Source organism: Eupeodes corollae, chromosome 3 (assembly GCF_945859685.1).
Source record: "Eupeodes corollae chromosome 3, idEupCoro1.1, whole genome shotgun sequence".
Classification (NCBI taxonomy): Eukaryota; Metazoa; Arthropoda; class Insecta; order Diptera; family Syrphidae; genus Eupeodes; species Eupeodes corollae.
The window spans coordinates 76,569,816-76,587,272 of record NC_079149.1 but is presented as its reverse complement, the minus strand read 5'-3'; the positions used below and the strand labels follow the sequence as shown (position 1 = coordinate 76,587,272).

The following is a 17,457-nucleotide window of genomic DNA, read 5'->3' as shown; positions in this document are numbered from 1 at the left end:
ATGAGTTCAAGAAGAATATGGATTACCAACCCTTCTATCTTGAAAATTTTTTCCAGAATTTTTCTCATCAAGTAATGTAATGCCTTTCAGTTCATGGTTGGAGAAAAATAAGAATTCAGGTATTCCTATACACTGTGTTGAATTATTAGGATCCTGATAAAACCCAATAGCACATTTGCAAGTATGCTCATTACTCTGTTTTGACAAACAGAGATGTTCACATCCACCACGTCGTTCACCTGCACACGTATTGCTGCCTTGTTGAGCTTCATTGTAAAACATCTTCATAGCTTGAATGCTTTCTAAAGAAAATATTGAAAAGTTATCAAAGACAAAAAAAGCGTTCAACGTCTCAATAAGGATAGTACAAAATTTTGTTTAAAAAGTTATATTTTTTTTGAAATGTGTAAGCTTTTTACTGGTCGTCTACTCCTCCACCATCAGCATATTAACTGTATCTATTTTCAAAAAAAATAATGGTGAGTAATCATTTCGAACCATCCCAAGATTAAAAATCATATATCGGTTTACCAACATGGTTTTTTTTACGGGCGATCTACTGCAACTATAATTTGACTATTTTTGTAAACTTTAGCTTGAATAACATGGAAAACAAACGTCAAACCGATGTAGTTTTCACAGATTTTTTAAAAGCATTTGATAGGGTAAGCCATCAAATTTTATTAAAAAAAACTTTCCTTCTTGGGATTTCACTCAACACTTCTTAAATGGTTCAGCAATTACTTATGCAATCGCTCACAGTTTGTAAAAATTGGATCTAAATTATCTTTTAAAATTCATAATTACTCTGGTGTGCCTCAGGGCAGTCACCTTGGACCCTTGTTATTCCTACTCTTTATTAATGATCTTCCTGTAGTGATTAATTGTTCAAAATCTCTGATGTTTGCAGATGATATAAAAATTTTCAAGTCAATCAAGTCAGTTGCTGATTGTTTGGATTTACAAAGAGATATTGATAAATTGAACAAATGGTGTACTATTAACTCCTTGTGCTTGAATATAAATGAATGTTCACTTATGTCTTTTTCAATGTCCGTCGTGCCTATAATGTTTGAATATAATATTGCTAACGTTTCATTGCAAAGGGTTGTAAGCCAAAAGGATTTAGGGGTCATTTTTGATTCACACTTATCTTTCAATGTTCATATTGATTATGTTTTATCGAGAGCTAACGCTATGTCTGGATTTGTGTTCAGGAACTCTCAAGAATTTCGAGATCCTTACACACTGAAATCCTTATATACGTAGCTTTAGTTCGTCCCATTTTGGAATATTGTAGTATTGTATGGTCTCCTCTTTTTAAAAAAGATTTTATACGTATCGAAAAAATTCAAAAACGATTCTCTAAATATGCGATTCGAAAACTGAACTGGTCTAATTCCATGCCATCTTATAATAGTAGGTGCTTACTAATTGGTTTAAAACCTTTATCTTGTAGAAGAACTTATTATTCGGTAATATTCGCAAGAGATGTAATCACGGGACATATTGACTGTCCCTCTCTTTTGGCCTTGTTCGGTATATATGCTCCTTCTAGATCCTTAAGACCAAGAAGTAATGATTTTTTGCATATTCCTCGGCATGTTACAAATTATGGTCAAAATGAACCAGTTACTAATGCTTGTATAAATTTCAACAAGTATGCAAATGTTTTCGATCTTAATCAAAATAGAAATAGTTTTAAAGCTATTATTATGGAAAGCATTGTCTAAAGTTATGTCAATTTTCTTTCTTGTTTGTATAAATTTGTATCTTGTATTTTATTATTTTTAAGAAATATTGTACTTAGTCTAAGAGAGTCATAATACTTATAGACGTAAATAAATATATAAATAAATAAAGATTAAGGCTGACTGTTCCCAAATATATGTGTTCTACAATTACAAAACACTAGTTGTCATCTGAGCTTGTGATAAATCTTCTTTTTTTGAAATCCAATCCCATTAATTGGGTTCAAAATCCTGCACTTACCAAATTGTATGCCTTTCTTTTAAAAAGATACATTGCTTGAAAATTTAAAACACTCGAGCTACTGATACGGAGATAAAGACGAAAAAGAGATATCTTACGAGGAACGAGATGTTGTGAGACTTGTTATTCAATATTTAAAACACCAAAAGGAAGGTATAAACTAATTTTCGTCTTAATATCTCTCATTTTGACGTGAAACCATTATTTAAATGTAATATTAATGATAAAACCTACATTTTTGAATACAACCTCGAAAAATTTTTTCAGAATGATAATAAAAACTTGCAGCAATCATTTTAACAATAAAAAAATGAAATGATGTAGGGGTTGTTATCCTAAATCATTAAAACTAAACAAGGTTAATGTAAATATTTTTTTAGAAAATCATTTTCTTAAATTTTTTGATCAAATTAAAGGCTTGATTACATGAAAAAGTTTCGTCAGACAAACATTTTTATTTTGACCTTTTTTGTAGGACATTCTATTTCCAAGTAGGCGTGATGGTTAGTGCGCAGGACTGTCATCCCAGAGGTTACTTTTGGGGATAATAAATATTGCGAAGAATTGACAAGAGTAATTCTTGGCATGAAAAGTGCTTTCTCAAATAACTCGTTCGGATTCGGCATGTAATCTTAAGGTTAAGAGTTGTTTGTTAGTCGCTAAGCCCTCCTGCTAAACAAGCCGTTATACTACCCAATTTATTTTATTCAATTTTAATTTCCCATAAAAATATGTACATCTACATTGTTTGGCTTCAATGATAAAAAAGTTCTGACCCAAAATCTTTATAATCAGTACAAAATTTTAAACAGCAATGATAGGTAGTCTGAATCTTTTTCAACAGTTGAAATGTTGACAATCATTTGTTTATAATTCTGTATTGCATTTTGTTTGGTCAAGTATATTATACGAGTATATACAAAAAGAGAAGTAAATAAGAAATGTATTTATGATTTTAAATATAATAAACCATAATAACTAACTTACTGGTATTTTTTCTCAAAATCGAATAGTTCGTGCAAGAGTTTTTTTCACAGCTCATAATGACACTTTGGATGTTTTCCGGGAAGTATAGAGTATCATTGTAAACCGTTACACTACTGATGGTCATAACTTCACTTGCTGGCAGAACATAAGTTATGTTCTTGGCCTTTTCATCATAATAAGCAATTCCAGAACCTTGATAGACGAAATAAAGGCGACGTGAATCAAAATCATAGGTTAAACTCTGAACAAGTTGTTTCATGACTGCTAATTCTCGGCGACCAGATCCGTCCATATTACTCATTTCAATTTTGGCAATGTTGTCTTCGCGAGATGAATGCGACCAATACATTTTTCCTCTAAATAAGAAAATGTTATTAAAAATATGAATAAAATAAAATAAAGACTATTTTACTCTGCCGGATCAAGAGCAATGCTTTCCACAACATTAAGGTTTCTGTGGATTTCAGTAAAATATTCTCCTTTTAGGTTACACGCGAATATTTGACATTTTATCTTCCCAGATGAAAAAAACATGTTTTTCGATATCCAATCAATTGCAAATCCCTGTCATTGATTTGAATAAACAATAAATAAATTATATAATAATAACAATGGTATAATCTTGATTCGTCTTATCCAAAAACTTACATAAGGCTTCGAAAGGTCTGTATTCACAATAGTATCAATAAGACCATTTGATAAACCAGCCGTTTTTATCTCGTTAAGCTGTACGTCGGTCCAATATATGCGACTGTCGTCTACAGTGAAGTCTATTCGTTGTGGTCCGATAACCTGTAAAGTAGGTAAATATTTTTAAGAATAATTTTACATTTTTCATTAACATTAATTTTATCAATATTGTTATGCTACCTTCCTTTTAATGTGGGGGAATTTCCATAACAAATATAAATTACTTAAATGAAAACGAAAAATGGTATTCATTTTTATTTAACCGTTTTTAAACCTTTTTTTTTCAAACCCCTGTTAAAAAAAACTCAGGGCGCAGTGACTTAAAAATCTCAACCAAGCGCTTTTAACGATACAAATTATTCATTTACGTGCATATGAAACACATGAAATCCAATGTCTGACATGAGTCATAGGCGCAAACCTCACCCACGAATAAAACTAAAATTGAAATATTGTTGAAAAGAAATTATCAAATAAACAATAATCAATATTAATCAACCAGGTTTAATAAACTTATCACTTGCAATCATGGCGAACCTAGAACGTAAGGTTAGGAAGCATGAATGTTGAAATTTCGTGAATTGGATTTTGGTATTTTGGATTTAAGAAGAGGTGCATAAAATAGGAAAAGACTTCTTGAAAAATATTAGGTAAAATGGGAAAAAGAATTTTATCAATTTCTGTTGGCCCGACAAATGTTCAAACGTGAACTTGAAATGCGTATTTAAAGATGGTTCAATTTGTATATAAATAAATAGAGAGGGCACAGATCAACGGAATATGCTTTTACATTTAAGTAAAAATAACGATTTACTGTAGAGAGTATATATACATAAATGAGAATAAATATGTTAACAATTCATGTATAAAATTGAATTCAATTGGATTGAAACCTGAATCTTTATCAACTTTTCCTTTAGAACAATAAGTTGTTATTATTTTCCCTGTGGCAAAATCTTGGATCAACAGTGGAAAGATATGTACGAATATTTTGTATATAAGTATATACATATTTGGACACAAATACAAAATTCAAAGTTTCTTTACTCTTGATCCTTTAAAAAGAAATATTGAAGAAAACACAACCTTACATCTCAAATCCTCCCAGTATATCAAATAAATAAGTGGAACATAACCTCCAACCTTCTTGTTTCGGAAATAATGCATACATTTTGCAAAATGGGACAAAAGCCCCGAACATTTAAATTGGTCTTTATATTCGTAAGCCTTATCGTAAGCCTTATGTCACTGCGCTTATAAGACCATCGATCGTACCCGGGCTAAATGTAATCGGACTTCATATCTTTATTAATTGCTATGATAACAAACTCCGCACATAAAAAAAGAAGGAGGCATACACAGAATTTGATATACATAATTGAAGATTAAAAAAAAATACTCACCTGCGGTGACTGTCTTATTGTCGGTATTGTATGATGATTTGGCTGCATTAAATCAATTCCACGAATTTCATTTCCCATTATAAACAACAAAACTTGTTCATTTGGCACACAAGTCTTATTGTCGGCTAAATCAAGGCGCATAACGTGCGGACATTCGCATTTATAGGTCTTCTTTACACTACGAGAAAAAATAAACAACATTTTTCCATCACTAAAAAATCAATTTACCTTAACAGACATAAGTGAGAGCAACCTCCATTATTAAAACCGCAAGGATTTTCATCCTGTGGTTGCCTACTAGAATGTAGTACTTGTATACCGAATGGTTGAGACAATGTTCTCTGGATAACTTGAATGTCTGATCCATTCCATTTGTTTGCTCTTATAACTGATGTTGTCCGCCAATCAGTCCAATATACGTAATTCTCAAAAACTGAGATAGCAAACGGATGCGACAGAATCTCTTTGTCGCGAACAACTAAATGATGATCACTTCCGTCATATTTAGTGGTGTATATTGCATCTGCTTTAGCATCAACCCAATAAACACGCTTCTGCGTGTAATCCAAAGTCAATCCATTTGGCCATGCCGATATGACTTGGTTAGTTTGAGTAATTGTTCTCCGAAACTCACCGGCCATAGAGCATCGCTCAATGCGAGGGAAATTATCATCCCAATCAGTCCAAAAGAGAAGACCCTCGCGAGGGTCGAGAGCCAATGCCCGAGGGCTTTCCATATCTCCAGCGACTAGAGTTCGTCTAAAGCTGCCATTAAGGAGAGCCACTTCTATCTGATCAAGGTTACTATCAATCCAGTAGAGATTGAGACCAATCCAGTCAACAGCTAACCCTTCAGTAGTAGATAGGCCCGATCTCACCACAGCTTCAACTTTTCTCAATGACTCACCAACAAGGTGGCCCCTGTAAATTTTATCATCCATAACATCTGTCCAAAAAATCTCTACTGAATCATTGCGGTATAAGAAATCTAGTGCAATTGTGTTTCTCAACGATGTATAAAAATTACTAACAACAGAAGTTTTAAGGTTAACTCCTCGTATCTCCTGTCGATTACTGAATATGACGTATGGCTCATCAGGAGCTACACTCTTACATGTGAACATGTCATACTGCAAGCTATAACCTTCATGACACTTACACTCGTAAGCTTTTCCAGATTTTTCGCAAATTTGTGAGCAAGTATCCCAATGTTCACAGGAATGGTCCATACTGCAACGTAGTCCATTAGGTTGAAGGTACATATGCGAGGGACAAGAGCAGACAAATCCTTCTGGTGCATTATGACAATAATGTGAACAAGCGTTGCTCTTTTCACAAACTTTCTCTATACATCGAAAACCTTCATCTGTGCCATCTTCGCAATTAATTATTCCATCGCACAACTGAAGTACTGTAATGCACTTGTTCGACGCAGCACAATAACGATCTGGAGAATCGCACGTAATGGTTTCATTAAAATCACTACTAGCAAATATTTTAGTGCAGTTTTCTTCATCAGTTTTGTCGAAGCAGTGTGCAACTCCATCGCATCTTAATATATGTGGAATACATTCAAAAGGATTTCCACAGCTAAATTCATGTGGACCACATATATGTGCTACCCCCAGGTCTTCTTCGTGATTATCACTCTTGGTATCGGTGCAGTTAGCTTCGTCACTGTAATCTAAACAGTCATGCACACCATCGCAAAGCATTCGTTCACTGTAACATCCAATGGGAGCACAATATCTCTCACCTGGGCCGCAATCTGTATCACATCCAGCTTCATCTGAGTTATCACTAAAAAAAAATTAATATATGTAGATATTATAGAAAACTTTAAAAAAAAATTAAAAAATATCATCAATTTTTAATTTCACTTATTATAACTTATAATAAATTTAAACCTACTAAGGCAATATGTATATTTAATTTTACGTTTGCTCGTAAAATAAACATGATAAGTAATTTGATTATGAGACTCAATTTTTAACTTACCCACAATGATCTACTCCATCGCAATGTTCAGTGAACGGTATACAATGCTTATTATCACATTCAAATTCAAGGCACATATCCATTTCAATAACACTTTCATCAGATCTGTCTCCTGGTCCTGCAAATGGACATGTAATACTTATAAAAATGAAAACTTCTGCATCCTTACCACAATCCCAAACACCATCTCTAACCCAAGTCTTCGGTATACACTTCCCGCTCTTTTCACACCTAAATTCAGTACTACTACAAGATTTTGTTTCGCAGTTCATATGATCTGTTCCGTCCATGCAATAAGCGATTGAACTGCATAGCAATGATCTCTGGAAACAACGCACTATGTCACAAACAAAATGCGTATTCAAATCACAGTTTTTAGCATGACATTGACCATATTCACTATAATCTTCATCACTTCCATCCACGCAGTCATCAAAGCCATCACACAAATCCTTCAAATTGATGCATTCTTTAGTTCTTTTGCACAAAAATCCTGTACAATTTTTGACAAATATATCATCATTATTTGTATCAATTTTTGGAATGCATTTATCCCCGGTTCCGTTTAAGGAAAATTCATCGGGACATGCACACACTGGGCCTTTGGGCGTGTTAAAACATATTCCAGGACATTTTATTGTAGCACATTTATTAGACTCAATTGGTTGCTCCGTTGTTTCAAATACCTTTAAATTTGTTGTGTGTCCACGAACAAGAGCATAAACTTCGGTTAAACTAGAACTTATATAATAATGGATCATTAGTATTTAACTTAGAGGTGTATACTTTTTCTTTAAAAACTTACCTATTGGCTCCAGGCTCAACTTTGTTCGATTGACGAACATTAAATCGTCGTATGCTGCCGTTTTGATTGTCAACCCAAAAGACAAATCCATTATAAAAGGCTATTGAAATCGGATGATATTCCTCATCCCGAAATAGTACAGTTCGGGAAGATCCATCTAAGTTCGCTTGCTCTATAGTTTTTTCTTTTACATCGCACCTAATATCAATAAATAAAATGTGGTTTAAGATTTTGTTTATCCTAGGAACACTCTTTTATATTTCATGAATTGTTGGTGATATTGGTGTATACCACACGCTAGGAATGTAATACTTTAAACTTTAAGGAAATGGATGTTTATTCAGACGACAGAATAAGTTTAAGAACAACTATTCATTTTAATCACGTAAAGTTTTTTTTGTGCGATTTATAACCTAGACCTATACAAAAATGACCTTTTGTTGTGTCCGAAACAGAAATACCATTGTTTTAGCTTAATGGGCGAATTTCGACATCTTATGTTATTGAAGGAGCAAATTCAGTTTTCCATCTACTAAAATGTAAGGCTTCATCGGACTATAATTTTTATTGGGACCTTTTTGATGGGTATTTATTTTTGTTTCAATGATTTTAAAGTTAAAATATCGATGAAAAATAAAATAAAACAGCGATTATAAATGTTTGTACGATAATAATTTTGACAATCATCATTGTGTGCAAGTCATTTCAGGGAAAGAGATCAACTACCATTTAATGCTGAATCCGAACGATTTGAGAAACCAGGAAGGATTTGTCAATTCTTTGCAAGAGGCAGACCTGTAGCATGTCAATCCTACGCACTAATTATCACCCAAAACATTAGTATTTAAAATATGCAGCTGCACACAAAAATCGTAGTCCAGTGTAATGAGATGATGATAATGATATAATACATTTTAATGTTTAGTTGTTGATTTTTTGTTTAAATACCATATGTGTACACATAAAACAAATGTATGATTGACCGTGCACTATCATAATTAATCTGCGTCCTTTATGATGTAATGTAACACTTGAAAAAATCGCATCGTTTCAAGAAAACTGAGAAGATAAAGAAACATTTTTCCGATAATACACGAGAGAGAAGAAGAAAATGCAACAAAAAATTGTAAAATAAAAATGACATTTTAGGGAACTCAACAATCTGAGCACGCAAAGTAGGTTTAAGATATGGCTAGGCCAGATTTTTAAAGCGGCCTAAGTTTAAGTTCTTGCTTTAGCAAATTATTTCACTGCATATTTTTGTGGCAATTAAAGTTGGATGATATTTTACTCACCAATAAAGTTTCTTGCCTTTGTTATCAATTGTTAAGCTCAATGGCCATTTCATAGGCATACTTTTTGTTGACATAATCAAAACAACTTTATGACTTCCATCTAACCATGATCTTCTAATTGAACCAGCAACGTCTGCAAAAAGCCAGTGTGACCAATATAGAAACCCCGCACTTGTACTAATGGCTATCGACCTGTTAAGAATGTACATTAAATTAACTTACAACATTCAAAAGGTTTAGTTACATTGGTTCTCTTTCAGTTGATATACTCATTGACTTCCTAAGGTTAGAAAGTGGCGCTACAGTCAATTGATTAGTTCCGCCCCAATATAGATGGTCATATATTTCATCATAGGCGATCACAGGAACACTTCCCGCACCTCGTGTTAAAAATTGTCGAGGACTACCATCCATTTTTTGGCTATATATCGAGTAGTCATTACTGTAATTTAACGAAATCATTTTATAAAAGATATAATTCCTTTTTTTTCATAATTTACTCACGGACTAGCCTGTATGAAGTAAACCAATTTTTCACGCACATTGACATCGAGGCCGACAGACCAGCTGACGTTATACATCGGTACAATTGCATCGTGTACATTCTCAATACCCTGTGTCATTTCTTTGGGATTCAAAGAAACTGCCGAGATACAAGACAATCGTTTTTGGGTGTATAGTAGTATGTTTTCATATTCAACTAAAACACATTTAGTTTTCTTTACTAATTTGTATCCAGGCGAACACATGCATTGCACCGTGGCAAACATTTTCTTCCAAAGGGGAACACATATTTGACTGCAATTACCATTATTTTCTCTGCATGGATGTGCAACTAAAATTAAAATATGAAAATCAAGTTATCTGTTGTTAAATTAAATCTAGTGTTTACCTTCAGGCTGTTTTTGCCGATGAAATATTCGAAAATCGTAAGGTTTTTTTACATCTTGAACCATTTGTTCTGCTTTTAAAGTGAACTTGTTCATAGATATTATAAAATTGTCCGCCCATGGCGCTATGTACACTGTGTCTTCAAATATTTCTACAGCGTGAATGGATTTTAGGGCAATTATAGTCTTGAAGTAGAAAAAAAATATTTCAATTAAATGCATGCATATGAAACAATAAATTACTTACATCAGAAGTTTTCTTCATTGCCCACCGATTATTCCCATTATAGTCTACTCTCTCAATAAAATCTTTGTAGATATCAATCCAATAGACGTGTTCGTTAGCAAGATCAAGTGTTACCCTGTTAGGATAGTATATTGCTGTTGATACTATAACAATTTGATTTGTTCCATCTAAATTCGCACGGCTCAGGCTGGGGCTCCAGTCCGCATAAAATATTAAACTGCAATAACCAATAAAAAATTAGAAATTTGTATATGAGCAATTAATTAAAACGCATTTGCAATATTTAATAATAAACTCAATGTATTAAACATATCTAATGCGATTTAAATGTTGAAGTGTGGCAATTATGAAAGATTTACATTTTGCCACTATAACAGCCTGTAATCGCGACGGCATCGATTCAACAAGTTTTTTTTTTGCGAAAGACGAGGATGTTATTTTAACAAATTACGGTGACCTTCGTTTTGAATTGATTTTTTTGTTTGGGTCGTATTTCTGAAGCATGCTCTTGGTTTCTCCTCACAATTACTCGTTTTAGGACTGCAATTTTATTTATCTAACATTTACAACAGATGGACGAAACAATAAAGCAAACGATGGAACGGACAATACGTAAGTACACAAAAAAGGGGACCAAATGGACATCTACAGAAGCACTTCCTAAACACAAGAGTGGCTCACTAACAAGATACAAAAACTTGTACAGACGATTCACAGACCCGAAGGAGTTGGAGATTAGGAAACTGAAGTCGTCAATAAAAAATATCAATCTGTTGATTTAAGATAACTACAGGTTTTCAATAAACAAGTACTGGGACAACAAGATTCCGGTGACTCGACATTTAACAAGATATTCAAGAAAAAGAATGATAGTTACTTTCCGTGTCCGAAACTCTTACTTATGAAACTTATGACAGTGCAAAAATAGATCTAGAGGAAGCCATCCTTGACGATGACCTTTACATAATTACAATACCGAGGGAAATGCGGTGCTCCATAAAAGGACGAGCTCTATGAGTAGAAGAGGCTAGAAGAACACCGACTTCTCAGAAGGAAAAAGAGAATGCATGACAAGCGTGCGGTCGAAGATGTTGAGAGGTTTAAAAGCAGGAAGAAACTTCGAAAGTTTTATGAACAGGTGAAACGAAATTCACAAGTACATAAACCTAGAACCGAAGGCTGCAAAGATGAAAGTGGAAACATTATAGTAGAACAGCAGTCAATGCTGAGGATATGGAAGAACCACTTCTGCAGATGCATAACGGCGACGACGAACCAAATTCCGCTGTGAGACAGGATGATCCAACATCCACAAGCCCGTCCTCGCTGCTTATACGAAGTAAAGATTGCCATATCTAAGCTGAAGTCTAATAAAGCCGCTGGAGCAGATGGCTTGAATGCGGAGCTCTTTAAAGCAGCTCGAGATAAGTTGGTTAGGAGCATGCACCAACTTATCTGTAATATATGGTCGGAAGAAAGCATGCCCAATGAATGGAACCTCAGTATTGTTTGCCCAACCCTCAAAAAAAGGAGACTCTCTAAATTGCACCAACTATAGAGGAATTAGTCTACTTAACATCGCTTACAAACTCTTCCCTGTGGTAATATGTGAAGGTCTAAAGCCCATCGTCCACAACCTGATAGGTCCTTATCAATGTGATTTTAGACCACAAAAGTCCACAGTCGATCAAATATTCACATTACGGCAGATCCTGGAAAAAAACCCAAGAACAGCATCGATTTCAAGGCCGCATATGACAGCATCTACAGGGACGATCTGTATAGCCATGTCTAGTTTTGGCATCCCCGCTAAACTCGTCCGTTTGTGCAGGATGACAATAAATGTTGGAAGAATAACTTTTGCTAACCGCTCTGGTGATAATCAACCTATAGTGATCGCCTTTATCGGTGATGGCTTGGCCATGAATCTCGTGTTAATTGGTCTCACAAATCGCAGTTTTGCTTAATCACGTACTCATTTATCCAAAAATGGGCCTCTTTGCTAAAGATGACTAAAATTGGAATGAAAAAATCCAGTTAGACATCATCATTTGCTTTTGTTGCACGAGGATGTCAATTGAGATGATGATTTGTCTTTATTGACTAATGAAAAGAAGATACTTTGACAGAAAGTAAAAGGAAAAATATAAGCATCACGAGCTGCATAAACCAACTAGTTTCTACCCTATATTTGTCATCTTTCATTTTCTACCAAAAACCATTATGAACAATGCTGTGCGTGTGATGTGATTTTGTTGCGAGAAAATGCGATTTCTTTGATGTTGTTTTTGACAACTTCAAATTCAATTATCTCTCAAAAATCTCTTCATACGATGTTACCAAAGCTTCACATTTTTGATGCACTAAAAGTCATCTTACTTTGGTTACCACTCTTGGTCTTGCAAGGCATTTTTTTTCGAAATTGCTCCTACTTTGCTACGAGAACTATCTCATACTGTTACGAATTTTAAGCGAATGTTAAAGAACTCTACCCTTTTCCAATCAAAACCGTGTTATTATTTCGAGAACTCCTTTTTTTTGTTATTTTATGGAAATAGATAAATTTGCTTCATTTCGATTTCTCAAATACTCAAAAATATGATCATATTCATGCAGGATTAATATATACATATATTATATATTTTTATTATCAATATTTATTACCAAAACCTCTAAAACTTTTTTATCTGTACATTTTTGTTTAGCACAATGAATGTCTTATAAAACATAGAACAATCGAAACGTTTTTAAGATAAATACAATTTACGAAGAAGAAGTAGTAAATACCATTATTGAAAATTATTATTCAATTAATTAAATCATTAAAATAATACTGAATCATTTAATTGTTCTGCATTCAAATATCACAAAGTACGTTTTTGTAAAGAAAATAGACTTAAATAAGAACAATGAGCGGCTTCATACCATCGATGTAAGACTTTGAACCCATTGTATTTCGCGACGATTATGGTCTAACAATTGAGCGACTACGCAAGCAATCCATAGAACTGCGAATAAATTTAAAGACAACGGAAGCCTTTCTGATGTCGTAGTGCACGATAAAAATACCCCAAAGGAATCTTTATTAAGTCATCATTTAAATGATGTTGCTTTTCACACACAAACCTATAAATGTTCATTATTTTAGCAAAGTGTTTAAGCTTTACATTCTAAAGTACAAAATTAATTTATTTTATAATGTTGTTCATTATAAAGCTTAACTTTAAGATTGTAAATAATAAAGCTTAACATTATAAAATTTTGGAGAGCAATTATAACAGAAATGTGAATAATTATTATTATTGTTAAACTCTAGACTTCATAATATAGCTACTATACAACTATAAATTATTAAATTAATTTTTTTATGCAAAAGTGACCTACCCTAGAAACATAGAAATGTTTGTATTTGAAACAATATTTACTTACCCTTTAGTTGGATCCAGTACCATTGATGCAGGTTTTTGTACACTTTTTAGAATGACGTTACAATAGTTCATATTATTTGTGCACATAAATATTAATCCAGGTTCATTACTGAGAAAATACCAATTGCCTGAGATCCAATCCAAGCTTAATTTATCAATAGCTACAAAATAGTAGATAAGTTATCAACAAAATAAATAAATAATTTATAAGTTTCATTGATTCTGTACACTTAAAAGAGATGATACCCCTTAGCCACATGGATACAAAAAAAATAAAAGCTGAAATGTATGCTCAACACAATTTTACATACACACAACTTAAAAGCAAAACTATGTAAGCATTTCTTATTTAACTTCCAATATGAAGTCTGAAGATGAAATAGAACATTTCAAAAACTTAATGATCAATATTATAAAACTAAATAATGCAAGATGTATTATCATACATACAAACATTTCACTTTAAAAATGTGCATATAGCGTAATGACTTAGAAGGAGCTGGAATAATATGAATAACGTTTTTATATATTTTTAAGCTAACATGAATATAAGCACATAATGTTATATAAAAAAATACTAAAAACAACAAGGCTAATTTTTGAAACACATTTAAATTCTAATTAATATTAATCAAATAAGAATAAAAAAGAATATTTTTTTAATAAAATTTAGTTGATCTGTGTTTTTGGATGCTTGAGATTCATGGACGAAGATATAAAATGATTGTAAAGGTTCCGCTACCTTTGTTGCAGCAATAAAAATGTTCATTTATCATTTTAAATTGAAGATTCACTTCTTTGTGTGCATACTTTGTTGTGTTTGGGAATTCAATATTCGCCGTTTTGTATCCTGTGACTGGGACTTGATGCCTAATTATTTAAATTCTGCAATTTCCTCAAAACTCACTGTTCGTACTAGTTATTATTTTTGGAATTGGCATCATCCAGTTATCTGTCAAGTTATCAATTCTGTGACAACGCATAGATATTTCAGTCCAAGCTGTTGAATACATTGCACATAGTGTACGATTCCGGTGCCAAATTTCAATGGCAGATACATCCGAACTAAGATATTTTCCAAGTGATTGTCCAGTAGTAGAAACTCGCTGTATATCATGCTGTGTAACAAATACCAATGATGCGTTCTCGTTTTGAGGAACTGTAAAAGATAAGCAATCGTTTAAAATATGAATTCAGCAAATAGAAAATATTTACCATTTATAGCAATGCATCTGTTTTTATTCCTCATGTATCCTGCCACACAAATGCATTCATACGAACCAGGTGTGTTTCTACATTTTTGGTCACATACACCTTCAATTGAACACTCATCAAAATCCTTACATTCCGTATTAATAGGTTCCTGACCCGGAGGGCAATAGCACTTTGGTCCATTTGTCGTAAGTTTGCAATTGAAAGAACAATTCATTTCGCTGCACAGTTTCTCTTCAGTATCTTTAATTTAAATTTTTTATAAAACAGTTTTATAGGTTTGCAATTAAAATCATATAATACCGCAATTATATTCATCACTGTCACAATCCCAGTGACCATCACAGAACTTGGAAATGTTTAAACAAAACCCATTTTTACATTCACTCTGATAAGGGTAACACTTGGGAGTGGTATTACGACCTTAAACGAAAATGTGTATTTTAGTGTTTTTCTTAAAATAGTTTAGTTTTTATATTACAATTGCTTTCGTCTGATATATCACCTTCCCCACAGTCATATTCTCCATCACACATCCAATTGTTAGGAATGCATTTATGTGATTTTGTGCAAGAGAACTGTCCTTCATTACATTTTGTAGCGTTTGCTGAAAATGAGATATAGGAAATCATTATTATTATCATAAGTAAAAAAAGTGGGAAACGCATTGGCAGATGTCAAAGTCTTCCTAACAGGGAAAAATAATTGTGTTTTCACTGCGGAGTCAAAGACCATAGAACGAACGACTGCAAGGAACCACCAAAGTATCATGACTTCAGACAGGCCCTAGAAAAAGTGGAAAAGGCCTCCTCAAAATGAAGACAATTCTGTAGGCAAACGTCCACAGGAGCCTTACTTCGAATAGCCTCTTAACACAACTTTTTCAGAACTGCAAGCGGATATTATCATCATAAGCGAACAAAACCGTGATAAGTTTGGACGAAATACCAGATTTTCTTGATAACCGTAAAAAACTGGAAGATTTAGAGGATTTTCTAAATCAAACTGATGAAGATATCCCTCAAAAAGTATAAACTAGGATTGAGAATAGCCAAAAGATTCTCATGGAGATCCTTCTGTAACTCCATAGAAGAGGCATCAAGGATAAGGAAGATTCTCTCGACAAATCCAACCATGCCTAGTTGTCTTAAAAACTCAGATGGTACATGGACTAACTCTTGCGAAGAAACGCTAAACCTGCTATTAGACACCCACTTCCCGGATAGCTCCCGGATATTAACTTAATTTTTCCTCAAGGTCTGGTTACAAAAGAAAAATTGACATGGGCTCTGAATAATTTCAAACCTTACAAATCTCCAGGTCCAGATCAAATCGTACCAGCTGAGCTACAATATATCATTGATATAACTTCGCCCATTATTGAGATGATCTTCAAAAGTTGTATAAATCTAGTGTATATACCTCAGCGATGGAGGGATGTAAAGGTAGTTTTCATTCCCAAGGCGGGCAAATGCTCGCATGTCCACCCTAAGAACCTAAGACCTATTAGCCTATCATCTTTCATTCTCAAAACTCTGAAACGATGGATCAATATTTATATACGTAACTACATTGAGAAGAGACTATCAATGTCTCAGCATGCTTCCTGCAAAGGGAAATCGGTAGAAACAGCCTTGCACACTCTGGTAAAAACTATCGAATACTCCCTAGAGAAAAAGGAATACACTATGGTGGCCTTCTTGGATATTGAGGGCGATTTCAACAACGTTGACACATCCGCTATCACTTCTGCTATGACGACCTTAAACGTCGAATATTCAATCTGTGAGTTGATTAATCTAATGTTAAAAAGTAGGATCATCAACTCTAGTTTGGGAAATTTTTGCACAAAAAGGTCTGTCAGTAGAGGCACTCCGCAAGGTGGTGTTCTGTCCCCTCTCCTGTGGAACATATTGGTTAACGAACTACTAATATCCCTTGAGAGGGAAGGCTACAGAGTGGTTGCGTATGCCGATGAAGTTGCTATCGCCGTCACAGGGAACATCCTAATACACTGAGAGACCACCTCCAAAATGGAAATCCAATATACAGGAAAGAGTTAAAAAAGCAACAGTAGCTCTTTTCCTTTGCAAGAAAGCTATGGGAAGCAAATGGGGTTTTCAACCTCGCAACAACACATCGGTCATCCGACCAATACTTATGTACGGGGTTGCAGTATGGTATACTGCACTGGAGAAAGTCACATACTGCGACAAACTCAGCAGAGTCCAGCGCACTGCATGTCTCTGCATAAGCGGGGCATTGAGAACCACACCCTCATCAGCGTTAGACACTCTCCTCCATCTGACACCCCTCGACATCTTCAGTAAACAAGTGGCAGCAAGTACAGCGATAAGACTCGACGCCTCATCTCAATGGACCAACAATAACTCCATCATTTTGAACCTCTTTGGTTCTATACCAAAGTACATAGACTACACTATTCCTAAACCCCTATTTGGAAAAAACTTCCAGGTATCCATTCCATCCAGAAATGAATGGGAATACAA

General features: G+C 33.9%; 1 protein-coding gene across 4 annotated transcripts in view; it reads right to left on the bottom strand.

Annotated features, from left to right (window-relative positions):
- Nucleotides 1-17,457, bottom strand: part of LOC129950239 (low-density lipoprotein receptor-related protein 1) — a 56,287-nt gene that overhangs the window by 18,981 nt on the left and 19,849 nt on the right. For 2 of the 4 annotated variants that reach the window (XM_056062109.1, XM_056062111.1), the window contains 19 exons: nt 15,429-15,554; nt 15,251-15,370; nt 14,951-15,190; nt 14,643-14,894; nt 13,737-13,896; nt 10,308-10,524; nt 10,063-10,246; nt 9,675-10,005; nt 9,415-9,612; nt 9,171-9,362; nt 7,876-8,073; nt 7,240-7,811; nt 7,071-7,188; nt 5,301-6,872; nt 5,073-5,250; nt 3,628-3,771; nt 3,392-3,543; nt 2,980-3,335; nt 31-302 (listed from right to left, as the gene is read on the bottom strand). In XM_056062109.1, coding sequence (XP_055918084.1) covers nt 31-302; nt 2,980-3,335; nt 3,392-3,543; nt 3,628-3,771; nt 5,073-5,250; nt 5,301-6,872; nt 7,071-7,188; nt 7,240-7,811; nt 7,876-8,073; nt 9,171-9,362; nt 9,415-9,612; nt 9,675-10,005; nt 10,063-10,246; nt 10,308-10,524; nt 13,737-13,896; nt 14,643-14,894; nt 14,951-15,190; nt 15,251-15,370; nt 15,429-15,554 — 5,582 coding nt within the window. Of the gene's footprint in view, nt 1-30; nt 303-2,979; nt 3,336-3,391; nt 3,544-3,627; nt 3,772-5,072; nt 5,251-5,300; nt 6,873-7,070; nt 7,189-7,239; nt 7,812-7,875; nt 8,074-9,170; nt 9,363-9,414; nt 9,613-9,674; nt 10,006-10,062; nt 10,247-10,307; nt 10,525-13,736; nt 13,897-14,477; nt 14,623-14,642; nt 14,895-14,950; nt 15,191-15,250; nt 15,371-15,428; nt 15,555-17,457 lie in introns of those variants that run through there. The other 2 variants (XM_056062110.1, XM_056062112.1) reach the window with 2 other exon arrangements.